Source organism: Lissotriton helveticus, chromosome 6 (genome assembly GCF_964261635.1).
Source record: "Lissotriton helveticus chromosome 6, aLisHel1.1, whole genome shotgun sequence".
Classification (NCBI taxonomy): Eukaryota; Metazoa; Chordata; class Amphibia; order Caudata; family Salamandridae; genus Lissotriton; species Lissotriton helveticus.
The window spans coordinates 109,100,397-109,120,852 of record NC_136067.1 but is presented as its reverse complement, the minus strand read 5'-3'; the positions used below and the strand labels follow the sequence as shown (position 1 = coordinate 109,120,852).

The 20,456-nt window shown below is 49.7% G+C and overlaps 1 protein-coding gene across 2 annotated transcripts in view; it reads right to left on the bottom strand.

The window, feature by feature from the left end:
- LOC144762300 (exportin-5-like) overlaps positions 1-20,456 on the bottom strand; it is a 2,334,361-nt gene that overhangs the window by 254,559 nt on the left and 2,059,346 nt on the right. For both annotated transcript variants that reach the window (XM_078647447.1, XM_078647448.1), the window contains one exon: positions 8,770-8,864. In XM_078647447.1, the coding sequence (XP_078503573.1) occupies positions 8,770-8,864 (95 nt within the window). The remainder of the gene's footprint in view (positions 1-8,769; positions 8,865-20,456) is intronic.

Below are 20,456 nucleotides of genomic sequence, written 5' to 3'. Positions count from 1 at the left end.
AGAAGGATTTGACCATAGATCCTCCATGAGAAATAGAACCTGTGCAGCTCCACTGCCGAAGACAAGATACCCCCACGGTGGGCCAGAGCCAGGTGGTAGATGCGAACAGCCCAAATGGTTTGGAGTTCAGGAGGAGGTCGAGCTTGGGCGAGTTTCAGAGGCCTGGGAATCCCAACCCCTGGGCCAGATTGCGCGAGGAGGGCCACAGACCCTATCTGCACCGGGTAAAGGAAATGGAAGGAGTACCACAGTAGGGCCCTGAATAAATATCCTTAAACCTAGAAATCAGTTTGCAGAACGGGGAGGATGGGTGGAGCGGTAAGGAATTTATAACTAACTAATCTTTCTTACAGATACATCGCTACCGAAGGTAAGTAACTTGTTCATCTGAAAGTAACACGTCGATTCCTTACCTTAGAATAGATACCCCAGCAATACCAACCCCGGTGGTGGATCTGCGAACCAAAATCACGCCAGAATGTCCTGAAGAACAGAACGGCCAAAGAAGCCGTTTCTCCGGACTTGGCTGTCCAGGCAGTTGTGTTATGTAAACGTGTGTAGCAATGCCCACGTGGCTGCCTGACAGATGTCATTCAGAGGAACTCCTCTTCCCAAGGCAATCGCCCTGGTGGAATGGGCACAATTGCCCGACTGGAGGCTCTTTTTTAGCCAAAGAATAAGATGCTTTTAATACACAAAACGACCCTTTGAGAAATTGAACCTTTGTGTACGGCCGACCTTTCTTGGTAACCAGGTAGCCAACAAAGAGTTGATCATCCACCTGGAACTGCTTTGTGCGATCCAGATAGAAGGATAGCGCACGTTTTGAGTCCAGATGGTGAAGACGCTCTTCCTCCTTCGAAGGATGAGGAGGTGGCAAGAAGGTGGGCAAAGTAATGGTCGGCCCAATGTGGAAGGCAGTGACCACTTTTGGAAAGAAAGATGGACGGGTCCTGAGAACCACCTTGTCCGGATGGACAGACAGGAAAGGAGGTTTGAAAGAAAGAGCCTGGAGCTCACTCGCTCTTCTAGCAGAAGTGATGGCTACCACGAAAGCAGTCTTAAGAGTTAAGAGTTTTAAAGGACAGTTATGAAGCAGTTCAAAGGGAGCGCACATTAAATAGGTAAGAACAAGGTTCAAGTTCCCCTGAGGCATAACGAAGGGGATTGGAGGATAAAGATGGGTTAAGTCTTTTAAGAAACGGTTAACTACCTGGGACTTGAAAAGAGAAGGCTGATCTGGCAGCCGAAGGAAGGCAGCGATGGCTGAAAGATAACCCTTGATAGTGCCCAGAGCAGAGCCCTGCTGGGCTAAAGAAAGAAGGAACAAGAGAACTTCAGTAAGAGGGGCAGAAAGGGAATCCACAGCCTTTGCTGTGCACCATGCCACAAACTTGTTCCTCTGGCAGGCGTATACCGTCTTAGAGGAGGGATGCCTAGCTGCCAAGTTTACATCACAGACTTCAGGAGGCAGGTCAAAAGACGTCAACTGCTGCCGCTCAATCTCCATGCAAAGAGGTGGAGAGTGGACAGGTTCGGGTGGAGGACCGTCCCCTGCTCATGCGACATAAGATCCTCCCGAAGAGGCAGTCTGATCGGAGGATCGATGGCCATTTTGAACAGCTCGGGATACCAGACTCTCCGTGCCCAATCCGGAGCCACAAGAATGACTTGGGCGGGGTCGCGCCTGATCTTCTTCAGCACTCTGGGCAGAAGTGGTATAGGCAGAAAAGGTGTACAACAGACGGCAACTCCACTCGCGATCAAAAGGGTTGCCGAGCGAGCGCCGCCTTGGAAATTCCAACGCGCAGAATTTCTGACATTGCTGTTTTCTTCGGTGGCGAATAGATCTAACCAAGGCTCTCCTCACTGTCGAAAGAGACCTTGCACCACCTCCGAGTGAAGATGCCATTCATGATCCATCATGCACCTGCAACTGCGTTTGTCGCCCCTGGCGTTCATAGAACCTGGCAGGTGTTGAACCACCAAGGATATGCCCTGATTTTCCAGCCATGGCAGGAGGCGAAGGGCCTCCTGACAGATGGTCCACGACTCCACCTTGCCTTGTTTGTTGCAGTACCACATGGCGGTGGTGTTGTCCGTGAACACCTCCACTACCCTTCCCAAGACAGAGGGAAGCAATGCCTTCAGTGCAAGACTAATCACCCGGAGGTCCAGAAGGTTGATGTGAAGCCCGGACTCCACCGGAAACCAGAGGCCTCTGATCTCTGCCTCTCCCATGTGGCTGCCCCATCCCAGAAGGGATGTGTCTGTCATCACTGTGCATTCTGGTTGGGGAAGGGAGAGGAATCAGGTGCGACTTCGGGACATTGATGGAGAACCCCAGCGAATGCAGGAGGTCGGCCGTAGTCTGGAGGTGGGAGGCAACTGCTTGGGGCGAGCCCGCCTTCAACAGCCAGTCGTCTAGATAGGGGATGACAAACCCCTGATCTGCGCACATGAGCTGCGACCACCGCCATCACTTTCCTGAACGCCCGAGGAGCGCTGGTAAGGCCAAAGGGGAGCATGATAAATTGAAAATGCTCATGGACTACCGTGAACCGTAGGTAATGCCGATGGGAAGGCAGGACGGGGAAGTGAAAATAGGAGTCCTGCAAGTCTAACAATACTATCCAGTCTCCAGGATCAAGGGCAGGCAGGACATGAGCTAGTGTAAACATTTTGAACTTCTCCTTCGGGAGGAAGATGTTGACCTCCCTGAGATCCAAGATAGGACGCAGGCTTTTGTCCTTCTTGGGTACCAGGAAGTAGTGGGAATAACATCCACAACTTACTTCTGGTAGATGGACTCACTCGATAGCTCCCTTGGCCAAGAGAGCCAGAACTTCCTGACTGAGAAGGGCCAGAATATCCTCCGATATGCGATGGAGTATGGGTTGCATGGAGGGAGGAGTAGGTTCGAAGGGGAGGGAGTAGCCCCTTCAAACTATCTGCAAAATCCACCTGTACAACGTGGTGATGTGATAGTGGGGGAGGTGATGGCGAATCCTGCTGCCCACTGGCAACTGGTGGCCCTGAAAGGTCGGACTAGGAAGGTTTGGAGGCTGCTGCAGCGTGGGCACTGGTGGACTGGCCCGCCGGCCCCCAGACTCATGACCCTGGGTCCCACGTCCCAGGCTGGGCAGAGGCGGAGTAGCATGCGTAAGCCTGTGGCTCTGGGTGGAACGTGGTGGGGCACTAATTCTGTAGCCACAAAAGGGGCGAAAATCAGACTGCGCCGGGCGAGAGGTGGTAGTGAGTCCCAAGAATCTTGCTGTAGCCCTAGAATGCTTAAAGCACTCAAGCGCGATGTCCGCTTTGTCGCAAAACAAGCAATGGTAATCAAATGGCATATCCAAAAGAGTCGATTGGACATCGCCCGTGAAGCCAGGGGACCTCAGCCATGCATGGCGTTTCAGGGCTACTGACGTTGAAATCGTCCTGCATATCTAGTAGTAGGTGTCCAGCCCACACCGTATGTTGAACTTCGCTGCATTTCTACCCTCAGCCACTGCACAGGAGAGAACAGCTCGGTACTCCTCTAAGCACTGTGGCAGTACCTGAGGGACTGTATCCCACACAAGGTGGGTGTTACGGCCCAAGAGACATGCAGTGTTCACCAAATGCAGTCCTAAGCTGGCAGAAGAAAACATCTTCTTCCCAAGATGATCCAGCATCTTGGATTCCCTATCAGGGGGAGCAGTAGGAACACGCCCTTGGAGGTTGAGGCTTGGACCACCAAGCTCTCAGGCGTAGGGTGTTGGCATCGGGCAATCATCCTATCCACAGGAGCCCCTGTGCTTGGCTTGGACCAGGTGCCCAGAAGGATGTCCGTGAGGGCCTCATTGAACGGCAGCAGGGGCTCCTTAGAGGCCGCTGCCGGTTGAAGCACCTCGGTCAGGAGGTTGGTCCTGACCGCCACTGTAGGACGCTCAAGGTTCAAAACTTCAGCCGCCCTACGCAACACCACAGCATAAGAGGCTCCCTCCTCTGTAGCCACGGTGGGTGGAGAAAGCATGCTAAAGACTGGAGAGGTGTCCAGACCACTGGCCTCACCCAACTCCTCTTTCCAGTCCGGATCGCCCAACTGGTCTGCCAGAGTGTCAATAGACCCCACACCATCCTCTGGTTGCCACTCAGGGCGATAGGAAACACCAGGGTAGAACAGTGGTACAAAAGTGCCAGCCAACACGGGTCTGGCTCCGTGTCCAAGTAGAGGAGGAGGCCTGAGTCGGCGCCGGCTGGAGTCACAACCAGCCTCAGAGGGCGCAGAGGTGTGGCCAATGGATTCGGCACTGGGGGAGGTGTCGTAAGGATGACTGGCGCCGATCTGGATCCAGGCCTGGGTCTCTGGGGGCCCTGCGGTGCAGGGGCCGAAGCCGCCAGCATCGTAGGCCTAGAACCCCCAGCTGAGTCTGCTGGGCCCTAAGGCATGCGGTGGAGTCGGGCTGCCCAAAGATGGAGTGGAAGGCTTCATAAAAACTATGTTGTTGGACAGGGGTCGCTCTGGCTCCCAGGAAGGGAGGGAAGCTCATAGCCGATCCAGTAGGCTCCGTGAACGGAGCCAATGGACGAAGACCTTTCGCATTCCGCATCGCGTCAGCCGACGGACGGGGAGAATGCTAAGAGCGATGGTGCTTCTTCGCCTTCTTTATGTGCTTTGACTTACCTGAAGACGAAGATGAGTGTTGGTGTTGACTCCGGAACCAGTCCTGCGACCTCCCTCTCGACCGGGACCTCGAGCGGCATGCAGCTGACTGCAGGATCTCCAGAAGCTTTTGCGGCAGCTACCGCAAAGACTTCGGATTCATGGCCCGACAGTCAGAGGACGACTTCGGGTCGTGGGAGCGGTCCAGGCACCACAGGCACACAAGGTGACGTTCCGTAAATGACATCAATTTGTGACAGGAGTCACAAAGTGTGAACCGGTCAGCGTTGTGACATCCCTGTGCACTAGGAGTTGAACGATTAAAAAAAGATGCTGACAAAAAGTCGAAAAATAACAGTCAAAAAGTGAATGAGGTACCACTCTCTCCGGATCTGCACTGGCTGGCGTAGAAAAAGAAAAAACTGACGTCAGCGTGCAGGGGCGATGTCTAAGCAGATAACGCGATGTCATCCCGGCGCCGAACGCGGAGTCGACTGACGCAACCTACTGATGCCTAGGGGTACTGCTACGAATTTTTTTCCAGTCTGACACCTGGGGATAGTTCTAAGGTAAGGAATCTATAACTAATCGTCTCTTTAAGATATATTTGTTTTGTAGATGATGCAGCTTGTTTTGATTATGGTACAGAATGGAAAAGGGAGTTATTGGAATCTCATCACAGTGAGGCGATGTGTTCATATTTCTTCAGGTCCTTGATAAGGCATGCTGCCTTAAGGGAGGCAAATATGGATTCTCTGTGTCTGTGGAGCAGGGCACAACCACCATCTAGATGCAAGAGCAAGACAGCTTAAACAGCAGTTCTGAAATTGCTTTCTCTAAAAAATTGCTTAATTTTCTTCAGGAAAGGGGAGGCAATCTTGCTTTTCTAGGCAATATGATTTGTGAGGGTTTGGTTGTCATTCGGGGTGAATCCAGGTGAGCTAGTAATGGGTAAAAGTTGGGTTCAAATCTATCAAAGTTCATGACATTGAGCCAGGGTTGGACACGTTGTTTCTTGCTTTTTTTGGAAATAGGGGGAATTCTAAATCTTTTTGGGTTGGGCTGTACTCACCATCCACGTCTGGAAGAGGTCAGGCAGTGTTTGACACATGAGATGTCCGGAGTAGAGGTGCCTTTTACGTAGATTTCTGTGTCAAGGAACTATTGGTGTAGTTATAAGTGAGAAGAGTCCCAAAGGGTTCGCAAATCTAAGACAATATCCAAATATAAGATGTCTAATCATATGTTGTAAACTTCACATATGAAATTTTCTTGTAGGAGTCTGCTTACGACAACTGCTTGGGAATTTTGAATTCCTAGAAGAAAAACAGTTTGAGTGGATAAGTTCCTCACTATAAGTTAGTGCCAAATTGTATGTGTTTCCAGTGAGGGAGTGCTGGACCTGGTCCAACCTTGTTTGTTGAGTTAGTGTGTCGTAGTGTTGTCTGCCTGGGTTAGAATTTAAAAGAGCAACTCAACTCTAGCATGTTAATGTGGTAAGGACACTGTCTGATCAAAGATCCCGATACAGCACATGTTATACGTGTGCTCCCATCCCACCGATAGACATCTATTACCATGGTTTCAACAGTTAATTTCTTAAAAAAAAGAGACCCTTTCAGAGACAGATGACAGCTGTTATTCTCGCTGTTCTCTCACACACTGTTTGCTGAGGTCTCACATGGAGTCTTCCATTTGGAATGATGAATATCAGAAATATGCATTTCACTAGTGTGGAGGATGGAATGCGATTTATGATTTTAATGAGGATACCAAAGGTGGAGTACTGGTGTAAGAGGTAAATAACTTTCTGTGCTCTCTCGTGGGAACTCATTAATATTCGTGAATGTTTAGTAAGCCTCAATCTTGGAAGAGGTTGTTTAGTACCTTGTCACTTAATACTCAACTGCAGTTTCCTTTAAATGATTTTCTCAAGCTGTTTGCTACACCTTATTCTTACAGTATCTTGAGGTATTTTACTTTGTATATCTAGATTTTCATTTCCTGTCCTCTTCATGACATGGCTTTTCTTTCTTTTCCTCTGCAGTGTCTAAGCACCAGGAATGATTGACTAAGCAGTGAAGATACCACCTAGCCATGGAAGAGTGTTAATATAGAGACTCACAATAGAAAGGCTCAATCAAAGTCTCTGCAACCTTTGTGGCTACTACCATAAACATAGCTTGTTTGGGAATGGCGTACAGAAATCCCCTGCAGGAGTGGGGTACCCATCTGGTCTGGGGAAAACCTTTTCTGAAGAGGTGTCTTACTCAGTATCTGGCCACACAGCGCTCCAAGGATTGGAAAACTTTTACCAACACTGTTTTCATTAACGTTTCTGCTAGTGCATGGATATTGCACAATATTCAAGCCAGAAGCAAACAAGTTCTAACATCTTCAGCGTATCATGGTCGTGTTACCTTCTTTATATCTGGCACGTCTGGTCCTAGCAAGTAACAGGTGTTCTTTTTATGTCCCGCAAAAAGTTATCACGCTTAACAGATACAACGCGTCTTTGAAATGAAACATAAATTGCTTGCCGGCAGCTCGTAAAACTAACAACAAGGTCCCATCGGGCTTGTCTGACAAGATTTTAAAAAACTGAGCTGCCATGAAAGTTTCCTTGGCCCACTGGGACTGCACCCTAGGGATTTATGCCTATCTCACTATCAGATAATCTAGTCTACGCCCAAAGAGAATCCGCTTAATTACTTGAAAAGCGTCAGCACTATACAACGCGGGGATCCCTGCATTTAATTAAGTTTGCCTCAGTAGGAATGTTGTAAAAACCTTCATCTACTAGGCGTAACCGCTTTTCCCCGTTAGCAGCAGCACCTTGAATATTTCAGATAATCAGACTGCTAAAGATTGTCCAGTTGCTACTATTGTATTGCAAATTCAGACTATTTTTTTAATGTACACAACCACTGTTTATTGTTGTTTGCAATTTTCGTTGCCATGTCAAACCACAATGCTGATTTATGTTTTGTCGTTCATTTATGTTTTGTCACATGAATTGGTATAACGTGCACTAATTTGCAAGTATCCACTTGTGTCGGAGGATGTGTCTGTGGAACTAGTATAAAAAAAAGTGAATGACAAAGCAAAAAGGTGCTTAAAGCCCAGATTATTGATTTAATCGTCTTTAGTCTGTTAAATAACTTTCTAACAACATTTAAACGCGACGGCTTGGACGTTCTTCTACTGTATTATTTCTTCAGTATAAGGCATAATATTGGCTACTTGGAAGGCACTAAAGTGGATAGATCTGGAAATGGTCTAGGATCTTGTGCTGATGGTATCTTTCTTGATGCCAAAGCTGTACTTCGGTTGGGTCTACCTGAAATGAGTTCAGCACTTCTAGCACCCCTGGCTGATGAAGTTGAAGCCAGAGCCACACTGAAGTAAACCATTGCTACAGAATCGTGGTGGTCTTTGTGGGGAGCAACAGTTGGCTTCAGCAAGAGTCAGAGGAAGACCATGATTGTTGAAAACCCTACATTTACTTGACTAAAGCTCCAACAGAAGAGAAACTAGCATATGCATCAAAACAATATAGCAAAGCTGTGTGACTTTTAAGCACTACGTTTCTAATACTGATGTTTAGATAATTATTTGTAATTTCCCAAATAAAAAGATTTGAAAACAAACAAAAGTCTGTCAGATGCCTTTACCATGCAATGCCTTTACCACGCAGATGCCTTTACTAGTAATGTCTTTACCATGCATAGTATGTATGTTTAAGAAAAGTAGAAGTATATATATGTTACAAATAATGATAAAGCTAAATTTAGGCTTTTGGAGTGGGTAGTGGTAAAGAGAGGTTAAGGGTAATATCAGGGTCTAAGCGTGGCGGTGGTAAGGGTAAATCAAGGGTTTGGGGGTGGGTACTGGTGAAGGGTGGTAAGTATAATTTTAGAGTTATGGGACTGTAGGGGTAATTTTAGGTTTTATGGGTTGGTAGTGGTAAAAGTAATTTCATGGTTTAAAGGTGAATGTGGTAAAGAATGGTTAGTAGTAAATAGTAAAGAGGGGAGCTTGCCCCACTCCCAAAAAAACATTAAATGTAAAATTAAATGAAGGGTCTCATTTCAGGAACTTATGCATTGACTATAGCTTACCGGTTCTTTCATCAAGCAGGTTCCTAGCTCTGTGAGAACTAATGATGGAGCATTTGTTGGGCGCACATCTTTTACCACATTCTTATCAATACCACCTGGTCAAGAAAGAAAAGAATACAGTTTATCTGTTTAAATGCTCTCTTCGATTTGCCAATCAGATATCATTTTACTTAGACCAAAAAGGAATCCACATTTAACTTCGGTAACACCTTATCTGGTAGACTCTATCTAGATGCAAATTCCTTACCTTAGAATATTCCCCAGGCATCAGACTGGATCCAGAAAATTTCGGGCAGTACCCCTATGTGCTGGTAGGTGGCATTGTTCTGGTCAACGTTGGTACCATCAGCGGCAGAAGTGACGTGCGCAGTGCCCCTATAGGCACCACCCCAGCATGCAAACTAGTTTCTTTTCATCCCAGAAAAGTAGAGCAATGAAGAATGAGGACATACTGGTGTGGATTGCTATGGTCTTCAGAAGGGTGACCGTACTGAATCAGTTTGCAGAGCGGGGAGGATCTGTGGCTAGAAAGAGCCTCTGCCAACTTAGGCATTACCAGAGGTAATTAACTTGTTCATCTGACAATAATTCTAGGCACAGATTTGTTACCTTAGAATAGATACCCAAGCAATACCGCCCCAGAGGTGGGTCTGCAAAACAAATCAAACTAAAGAGTCCTGCAGGACTGAACAGAAAAAGTGTCCGTCACGATGGACCTGACCATTTAGACAGTAATGCTTCATGAAGGTGTGTTAACAATGCCCATGTTACGGCCTGATAAATGTCTAGGACAGGTCCTTCGCAAGCTAACAGTGGTTAAAGCCTTTGATCTAGTATAATAAAGACGAATGTCCTCAGGGGGTTGCTTTTTCGCCAATGTGTTGTAGATCTTTATGCAGAGAACTATCCATCTTGAGATGGTCTGTTTCTGCACGGACGTCTGTCTTAACGCCAATATCCCCTAAAAAGAGCAGATTGTCCATCCGGAACTCTCTTGTGTGATCAATGTATAATGACAACGCTTTTTTTGGATCTGTTCCTTCCGCATAATAAAAAATAAAAAATAAACTGAAAGTCAGCATGACACCCTACACTTGGTAAGCCAGAAATCTCATCTGTAGAGTACCAAAAGGCTCATCTCTTAGCACAACCCTGTTCAACATATACATGACACCACTGGCTGTCATCAGATCCCACAACATCAACATCCACTCTTACGCAGACACCCAACTCATACACTCCCATTCAGACAAGACTCCTGCGACCAAAACCAACTTCAACACCTGCATGACCACAGTAGCTACGTGGATAAGGTCCAACTGCCTCAAGCTCAACACAGACCAAACCGAAGTGATGATCTTTCGAAGCAAAATCTACAAGTGGAACTCCACCTGGATCTCTGAAGACCTCAGACCTGCCTCAACCCCTACCGTTCATGCCAAAAACCTGGGAATATTCCTGGATGAAAAACTGGACATGACCGGGCAAGTCACCACATTTACCTCCACCGGCTGAAGATGCTGAGAAAACCTTTTAAGTGGATACTAGAAAACAGTCACACAAGCCCTCATAACAAGCAAATTGGACTATGGCAATGCATTCTATGAGGGATTCAACAAATAACTCCTGAACAGACTCCAAACCATCCAGAACACTGCAGCAAGACTCATCCAAACCTCCCTCAATGCACCCACACCACTCCACACCTCAAGGAACTCCACTGGTTCCCCAAACACAAATGCACTCACATCAAACGCGTCATACACACCCACAAGGGTTTACACAACATAGGTCCTGCTTACCTCAACATGCACATCCGCTTGCACCAACTCTCCATGCACCTGGTCTCTCACTTATGCACATTCTCCGCATACATAAGAACAGAGCGGGAGGTTGAGCCATCTCACACATCACCCCTAAGGCTTGGAACGACCTCCCACAACACAGCAGGTCCACTGCATCATCATTCAAATTCACCAAGAAGCTAAAGAATGACTCTCCAAATAAACCCGGGCAAGCACCCGCCTACCCACCGGCAAGCAAAAGGATACCCTCATAGGTGATTAGCACACTATAAAAATCTACATAGCACAGCGTTGCAATGAACTTTAAGGACATTTGTCTCAACTTCCTCACTAAATTAGAGGTAGTGGAGGAAAAACGTAGACAAATATCCCTGAGCAGTTCATCCATAAGTGTGGGAGCACTTTATAAGTTGAATACTATAAAGCAATAGATGATATAAGGGTGGGAGGATCTACTTTAGGATTAAAAAAATACCTGGTTAAGTAGGAACTAAATATTTATTCAATCCTCTTGCTGGTATTGTTAAAAACGGGGAAAGGAGAGGCACACATCTATGTGTGTGTATCTCGCGGTCAACATGTTTCAAGCCATTACCCCCAAGGCTCTTCGACAGGACCATAATACCGATCCCTAGTACCACTTCTGGTAGTGACATCAAAATAGGTCTTCTTAAGTGTTAAGGAAAATATACATAGAATACGATACCCAATCTGTATTTGTTCTATTTAGATATCTTTTATGTTGAAATCTGGCCCGATGAGCTCAACGGGGGAAGGGACGCTTGTAGTCCAACAGTTGTCCAAGCTACTCCCTTGCAGTTCAAATTTTGCCAGCCTGCAGCTCCGATGGATATCGTCCACTGCGACATCAAGTGTGCTAAAGCTGACAACTGAGGTGTGTGAATGCTTCCTTATTTTTTAATGCAGGCGCTATACAACTCCTCGGTAATCAAGCGCCAGCAAATATTTCTTCCCTATTCTAGGTGTAAGACCCTTAGTCATGACAAGCTAAATAAAACTTTCCCTTGTTTGTTTGAACATGCTCTTAAGCAAGGGCACTAATTCTACAGACATCTCTGTTCATAGACAAGGTCTCCAGCAGGACGAAGTCTTCCTCTGACATGCTGTTTCACTTTATGGTGGTATGCTGCTCTTTGAATGACAACGTGGTATTTTGTGTTGTCGGGCGATGAAGCTTTCATTGGGTACAATTAAAAAGTGGTGTTATGCTAAGGGTCCACACTGCAATCCTACCACAGGTTGTCGACATCATCTGGCAGTACGGGGTTATAGTGGGGCTCCTGTGATTTGGAGTGACTATCCTGATCTGCATCATTCTGTGTGAGTGAGGAAGGGAAGGTGAGAGCTGTGGTGACTGTGATGATGGAGAAGCAGCAGGTCTTGGCAGAGGATGAGGAAAAGGGTTTGTGTCTCTCTGCCTACGTCTGTTTAGTATTGGAAATGTAGGTAACTCCTCGGAAATAGCTTCTTCAAATGTCAGATTTCTCTTCTTCAGAGATCTGGCTTCTGCAGTGGAGAACGAGCAAAGATCTTGCAGGATTGAGGATGAAGAACAAGTTACTTACATTCGCTTAGGCCTTATCTGGTAGAGACTATTTAGCGTCAGATTCTGTACCCTGGAATTATCTCCAGGCATCTGATTGGATTCGGAAACATTTCGAGCAGTACTTCTGCACACAGGTAGGTGGCATTGTTTGGGTCTGCGTCAGCCACACTGGAAGTGACTTGCATGGTACCTATATAAACACCACCCCAGTGCACTTAAATCAGTTACTTTTAGTTACCTTTCAATGCCAGAAGCTCAACGCCTCGAAGGTTGCTGATGTACTGGTGTGCAGCACTAAGGACCTCATAAAGGTAACCTAAGTGAAGAAATGCATTTGCAGAGCAGAGAGGGCAGTAGAGTCCGTAAGGAATCTGCAGCTAGATAAGAGTCTCTGCCAGATAAGGCGTCACTGAAGGTAAGTAACTTTTTCTTCTGAGATTTCTAGCCGCAGACATGACTGTCAAGGCAGTAGTGCTTAGTAAGTGTATGCAAAGACGCCCATGTTGCAGCCTGACAGATATCTGGGAGATGGACTCCATCAGCTAAGGCTGCCTTGTCTCTGGTGGAATGAGTTAGCAGCCCCTCAAGGGGTTGCTTTTTGACCTGTGTGCGGCAGATTTTAATGCGGAGCACAATCCATTGTTAAATGGAATGGTTCATTTCTGCACAGTCTTTCCTTTCTTTGCACCAATGTACCGAACGAAGAGTTGATCGTCCACAGGGAACTCTCTGGTATGATCAAAGTAGAGCGACAGCACTCCTTTTTGGGTCCAGATGGTGGAGTCCTGCTAGGCATAGACAGCTGAGTTTGTCCTCTCGGGCCTGCCAACTTTAAACCACCAGGCAAATGCCCGGATGTTCCAGCCATGTCCAGAGGCACAGGGCCCTTTTGACACAGGGTCCACGACTCCACCCCACCCTGTTTGTTTCAGTACCAAGTGGTGGTGGTGTACGTGAACACCTGCACTAGCCGTCCCTTGATCAAAGGAAGAAAGGCTTTTAATGCAAACTGAATTGCCCTCAGCTCCAACAAGTTAATCCAGAGACCAGAGTCCTCTGATTTCCACCTTTCCCAGATGGCAGCGCCAACCCAAGAGTGAAGTATCTCTCATTACAGTCAGTTCTGGGTGGGGATGGGAGAGGGGTCAGTTGCTGATCCAATCACGGTTTGTCAGCCCACACTACAGGTCTTTTGTAATTCCCTTCGAGATGAGGAACAGGTCAGAGAGATTCCACTGATGCTGCGCCCACTGGGATTTCAGGTCCCTCTGCAGAGACCGCATATGCTGACAGGTATGTGTTACCAGCAGGAGTCAAAAGTCAAAGTCAGAGAGTCTTGTATAGCGCACAGATCACCATTAGGTGTCAAGGCCCTTGCAGACCCTCTCTTCCTAATTGGAAGCCAATGGAGGTGTTTCAAATTGGGACCGGACGGCGATCTAGGAGGCAGATCCAAGATTAGTCTGGCTGCGGTGTTCTGCAGAATCTGTAGTTTGGAGAAAAGATCTTCGTTTATAGAGGCCAATAATCTTTTATAGTAGAACCGCATGAAGACATGCAGTTCTACTATAAAAGATTACTACAGATTAAGGCTGTTGGAGTTCTGAGGCATATCGTGAATCTCCGGAGTATATATAACTGAAGTCTTTCTCTATTAAGGAGTGGTAGACCAAATGTCATTACTCATGCTGTGACTTACTCCATGAGACATCACAGGCTCAATCATCAAGCGTCTATTTCTTCCTCAAAAACCTAAATAAGCTCCTCAACATTCCGAAAGAGCTACAAGGGATCAACTCTTTTTAACGTTTACAGTCCTGAAGATGGTCTTATTGACGAAAGCATAAGGACGGAAACGTCGCCAAACACTTTTTTTTTTTTTTTGGTTTTCCTCATATACCATTGTGAAATTCTTGAAGGTAAACTTAGGCAGCTCAAATGAGTTGGTCAACCTTATCTGGCCCTGAGGTTAAAGACCATACTCAGGAGAAACAATGCCTGATCCCTCAAGCTGCCATTGCTTTCCCAATCCACTCCTGTTCGCGCCGTATCTGACACCCTGCGTTACTAAGAATATAAGGGAACCAGCAGGGCCCAGGATAAATCATAGGAAGACCAAATTACATTTCACCTTTCACCTATCCTGCCAGGCCACTAAGGGCGCCCAGATTTTTTCCAAACGTGAGGGGTCACATGCCATGTCGGATTTGCTGGTAAAAATAACATGTTTGAGACAGTTTGAAAAGGTGGGGGGTATTGGGTCTTTCCATGCTCTACAGATTTCGCGCCTAGCAAGAAGCATGACGAACAAGTTACTTACCTTCGGTAACGATATATCTGTAAGAAACAGTAGTTAGTATTAGATTCCTTACCTTAGAATATCCCCAGGCGTCAGTCTGGATCCGGAAACTTTTGCGTAGCAGTACCCCTGCGCGTCGGTAGGCGTCGTCTGCAGGCGTCCCCTGCGGCTCCGCGTCGTCGGCGTCGTGCGCCGTGATGACGTCGCTGGAGTATATAGACGCCGCCTCCGCGCGCTGACGTCAGTTCTTTGCACACAGCTTTTCCCGCGCCAGAACACGCAGAGCCATGTGAGAACTAACACTGGTGCCATGTGAAACTAGGGCCCTGAAAGGGATGTCCTTAACCCTAGGTATCAGTTCGCAGAACGGGGAGGATGGGTGGGGCGGTAAGGAATCTAATACTAACTACTGTTTCTTACAGATATATCGTTACCGAAGGTAAGTAACTTGTTCATCTGAAAGAAACAGGTTAGTATTAGATTCCTTACCTTAGAATAGATACCCCAGCAATACCAACCCCGGTGGTGGGTCTGCGAACCAATACAATCCTACACCAGAAAATCCTGGAGGACCGAACGGCCAAAGAAGCCGTCCTTCCGGACTTGACTGTCCAGGCAGTAATGCCTCGCAAAGGTGTGCAGCGAGGCCCACGTAGCCGCCTGGCAAATGTCCTTCAAAGGGACTCCCCGGCCCAGGGCGGTAGTAGCCGCCGTGGCCCGAGTGGAATGGGCCCTCAGCCGAACAGGAGGCTCCTTCCGAGCCAAAGAGTAGCATGCTTTGATGCACAGGACGACCCACCGAGAGATGGTTCGTTTCTGTACCGCCCTTCCCTTCTTCTCACCCACGTAGCCAACAAATAGTTGGTCATCCACCCGGAACTGGCGTGTGCGATCCACATAAAACGAAAGCGCACGTTTTGGGTCCAGACGATGGAGCCGCTCTTCATCTTTTGAAGGATGCGGAGGCGGGAAGAAGGAGGGTAAGGTGATGGACTGCCCGATGTGAAAAGCAGAAACTACTTTGGGCAGGAAAGAAGGTCTAGTTCTAAGAACCACATTGTCAGGATGAACGGACAAGAAAGGAGGTTTCACAGAAAGAGCCTGGAGCTCACTCACTCTCCTGGCAGAGGTGATGGCAACCAGGAAGGCCGTCTTTAAAGTGAGAAGACGGAGAGGACAGGAATGAAGCGGCTCAAAGGGAGCGCACATCAAGAAAGTCAGAACCAGGTTCAAGTCCCACTGAGGCATCACGAACGGAACAGGTGGATACATGTGCGTGATGCCCTTCAAGAATCTCAGTACAATAGGGGACTTGAACAAAGATGGCTGATCAGGTAGCCGTAAGAAGGCGGAAAGGGCAGAAAGGTAGCCCTTGATAGAGCCCAGAGCAGAGCCCTGCTGGGCCAGAGAGAGAAGAAAGAGGAGAACCTCGGAGAGAGGGGCAGAAAGGGGATCCACAGCCTTTGCTGTGCACCATGCCACAAATCTGTTCCACCGGCAGGCGTATACAGACTTTGTGGAGGGACGCCTGGCTGCCAGAATCACATCACAGACTTCAGGCGGCAAGTCAAATGGCCTCAACTGTCGCCGCTCAATCTCCAAGCATGGAGGTGGAGACTGGACAGGTTCGGGTGGAGGACCGTCCCCTGCTGCTGCGACAGAAGGTCCTCCTGAAGGGGCAGGCGGATCGAGGGACCGACTGACATGCTGAGTAGCTCGGGATACCAGTACCTTCGAGCCCAGTCCGGAGCCACAAGGATAACTTGAGCCCGGTCGCGCCTGATCTTCTTCAGCACTCTGGGCAGAAGTGGTATAGGCGGAAAGGCGTACAACAGACCGCAGCTCCACTTGCGCCGAAAGGCGTCGCCGAGCGAGTGCCGTCTTGGAAACTCCAACGTGCAAAACTGATGACATTGCGCGTTCTCTTCTGTGGCGAATAGATCTAACCAAGGCTCTCCCCATTGCAGAAAGAGGCCTTTCGCCACGTCCGAGTTCAGACGCCATTCGTGATCCACCGAGCACCGACGGCTGAGTTCGTCCGCCCTGGCGTTCAGAGAACCTGCCAGGTGTTGAACCGTCAGAGTCACGCCCTGACGTTCCAGCCATTGCCAGAGGCGCAGAGCCTCCTGGCAAAGGGTCCACGACCCCACTCCGCCCTGCTTGTTGCAGTACCACATGGCGGTGGTGTTGTCCGTGAACACCTGCACCACACTCCCGTTGACAAAGGGGAGGAATGCCTTCAGTGCTAGGCGACTCGCCCGCAGCTCCAACATGTTGATATGGAGCCGGGACTCCGCCGGAGACCAGATGCCTCTGATCTCCGCCTCTCCCAAGTGGCCTCCCCAGCCCTGGAGGGACGCGTCCGTCACAACTACGCGCTCCGGTTGGGGAAGGGAGAGGGATCTGCCCCTGACCCAATCGCGGTCCGTAAGCCACCACTGCAACTGTCTCGCAGTGCCCTCCGAGATCAGGACGTGGTCGGATAGGTTGCCCAGATGCTGGGCCCACTGAAACTTCAGGTCCCACTGCAGAGCCCGCATCCGCCACCTGGCGTGATGCACCAGAAGGATGCAGGAGGCCATCAGTCCCAGAAGCCGCAGCGTCAACCTGACCGAGACCCGGGATAACGGCTGAAAGATGGGAATCAAAGCCTGAATATCCCGGACCCGCCGTTCCGGAGGATAAACCCGAAACTGCGCCGAGTCGAGAACCGCTCCGATGAAAAGGAGCTTTTGAGAGGGGCACAGGTGTGATTTCGGCACGTTGATGGAAAACCCCAGCTCGTGCAGGAGGTCTGCCGTCATCTGGAGGTGGTGGACGACTGTCTGGGGCGAGCCCGCCTTCAACAACCAGTCGTCGAGGTAGGGGGAAGACTGAAACCCCTAACCGGCGCAGATGAGCTGCGACCACCGCCATCACCTTCGTGAACACCCGTGGGGCGCTGGTAAGGCCGAATGGGAGCACGATAAACTGAAAGTGCTCGTGGCCTACCGTGAACCGCAGGTAACGCCGGTGGGCCGGCAGGACGGGGACGTGAAAATACGCATCCTGCAAGTCCAACGCTACCATCCAGTCTAGTGGGTCTAGAGCAGCCAAGACCTGAGCCAAAGTCAACATCTTGAACTTCTCCTTCCGGAGGAAGCCGTTGAAGTTCTGTAGATCCAAGATAGGACGCAGGCCCCCCTTGTCCTTCTTGGGTACCAGAAAGTAGTGGGAATAGCAACCACACCCTACTTCTGGCCCAGGAACGCGCTCGATGGCCCCCTTGGCCAAGAGGGCCGTAACTTCCTCCTGCAGAAGTGTCAAGTGGTCCCCCGACACACGGTGGTTCTGCGGTGGCATGGCTGGAGGAGTGGTCTCGAAGGGGAGGGAGTAGCCCCTTCGGACGAGCTGCAGCACCCACCTGTCCGATGTGATAGTGCGCCAGCGGGAGTGGTGATGGCGAACCCTGCCACCCACTGGCGTCACATGGGCCTGAAAGCTCGGACTAGGAGGATTTGGAGGCTGCTGCGGGGGGAGGTGTGGCCTGACCTCGCCGCTGTCCCCGACCGCCACCACGGCGGAATCCACGGCCGCCACCGCGTTGAGAAGTGTTCTGCGGTGCGTGGCTGGCAGCACGTGTGGGACCGCCCCTTCCGTGGCCACGAAAGGAGCGAAACGAACCCGTTTGCTGGCGCTGGGTCGAGAGACCCAAGGACTTGGCCGTGACCCTGGAGTCCTTGAAGCGCTCAAGCGCGTTGTCCGCTTTGTCGCCAAACAGGCGACTGCCATCGAACGGCATGTCCATCAAGGCATTCTGGACATCCGGCGAAAAATTGGCGGATCTCAGCCAGGCGTGGCGACGAATCGCCACCGTCGTGGACATCGCTCTGCCCAGCGAGTCGGTCGTATCAAGACCACACCTGATGGAATACCTCGCCGCGTCTCGGCCCTCAACCATAGCCCGGCCGAGCTTGTCCCGTACCTCCTGCGGGCATTGCGGCAGACACTCCGCGACCGTATCTGTGAGAAGTTGGCCTGATGTGCAGTGCTCACTATTCTAGTGATCACTATATATCAGTCCAAACAACCCTTATTGATGATTGGTTGTAAGTCAACCTTATAGACCAGCTATCCTAGTAGCATGGATACGAGCAGTCTAAGGCTAAGACTCTAGAGGGCGTGTTAAGCCAGCTGTTTTACCATCACATTATCCCTTGAACACCCAGTGAAAGGACACCACACAAGTTGTTATGAAAATAAACAGTGTATTTATTTATAACAAGACTACCCTGGCTCTTTATGAGACAGGGAGCTAAGCACACAACAAAACTCTTATAAAAATACTTAAGTTAGCACAGTATACACAAATGCCCGAGGGGCACGAAAAACCATATACTCTGAAAGTGGAATGCGAAATTACTAGCAGGTAAGTACAGTACTAATAGGCTTTGGAATCGCTAGGACTTGACTATAGAATCGTTAGATTACTTCTAGGAGGCCCAGGGGACTCGGGTGCAGAGTGTGCACTCTCACGCGGGATGCGGGACAAAGTCTATGATAGCTAGTAAAGTTAAAGTTAGTGTTCACGGGCGAACCCGACCTGGTAGGGAGAAAACGACAGTGGATCCTGACCCTTGGATAGTGAGGCTATGCTGGGGCACCGAAATGCCGAAGTTACCTAGCCCAGGGGCTGCAGCTGCATATGTCTCAAAAGACGTCGGGAATCCTCGTAGACGAACCAGGAGCCTGGAAGAAAGGTGCTGGCAGGCGACCAGTGAAGAGAGTTCGAAGTGATCCAAGCCTGGATCTTGAAGATGGACGATACCTGAAAGCGGAGGGGACCAAGTTCGTGACTACTAGCCAGTAGTCAGGGGGCACCAGGAGGGCACCGGATGGTAGTCACCTCGACTAGGTGAGTGGGCGACGCTGTGCTCTGCAGATCTCACGGACCCGGAGGCGTTGTCGGCGACCAGGATGGAGGGGCGAGCTGTCCCACGATGGATGAAGCTGTCGGCGTCGAAGAACCCAGGATTGGGCAACAAAGCCTTGGCTAATTCAAGCCCACGCGGTGGACTCAAAATGGCGTCTTGAGTGGACCAGGAGGGTCCGGGGTGCTCCTCTTCTGGAAGGGAGCAAGAGCCAGTCTGGAGCAACCAGACCAGCAGCAGTGATGTCGTCGGGCGTCGTTCAGAAGGCCACAAGCCAGCGGGCTAGTAGCCAAACAACGCGGTGAGCAGCAAAAAGCAGAAGGGCCCCACGCCGATCGTGGAGATGCTGGGGGGCTGCTCTTCGGTGCTGGAGCTGCTCAGGGTTGGGGCTTCTCGGACCACAAAGCACTCGCCAGGAGATTACTCGGCGGGCTTGCTGTGAAGAAGTCGTGCAGTCTTGGCAATAGTCGGTCCCTTGAGGTCTCGTCGCACTCACGGTTCTCAGCTTGGCTGTAGAGGTGAGTAGAGGTCGGAGGTGCCAGGGAAGCCGGGTCTTGTCGAGCTGGGCAGTCGGATTCCGGAGGAAGGACTTACAGCAGACCGCAGTGTTCTTAGGATGGTGCCTGCGGATGCAGGGTGACTACTCCTTAGTCACAAGGGAGAATCTTGAAGAAGAAATCTTGAAGTCCTTTCGCAGAAAGTCGTGTCTTGATTCCAAAGATGATCTAATTTGGAAGGGGGCCTGCTCCTACCTTTATCTGGGAAAAGGGGGCTGGCACGCGACTAAGTCCTGCCCTATGGGTGGGACCAGGAGGGGGGTGGTTACACCCCTCTCCTTTGGCGGGCTTTCCCCAGGCCAGGGGCTGTAGTGCCCCTGGAACTGGTTTCAGCCGGCCTATGCACAGTTAGCACCGGGGTGCCACTTGCAGTCACCTTCCTCTGTAGCCCTGCCTACCTGGAATACACAAAACCCTGTCTGGGACGGTGCTGGCACCGCCCCTGGCAGGAAACCCTTTGTCCTTGCCTCCTGCTCTGGGAGGACTCCCAGCAGCAGGAGGGCAGACTTGTGTCTCGGTGGCAGCATCCATTTTGTGGATGCTAAGGCT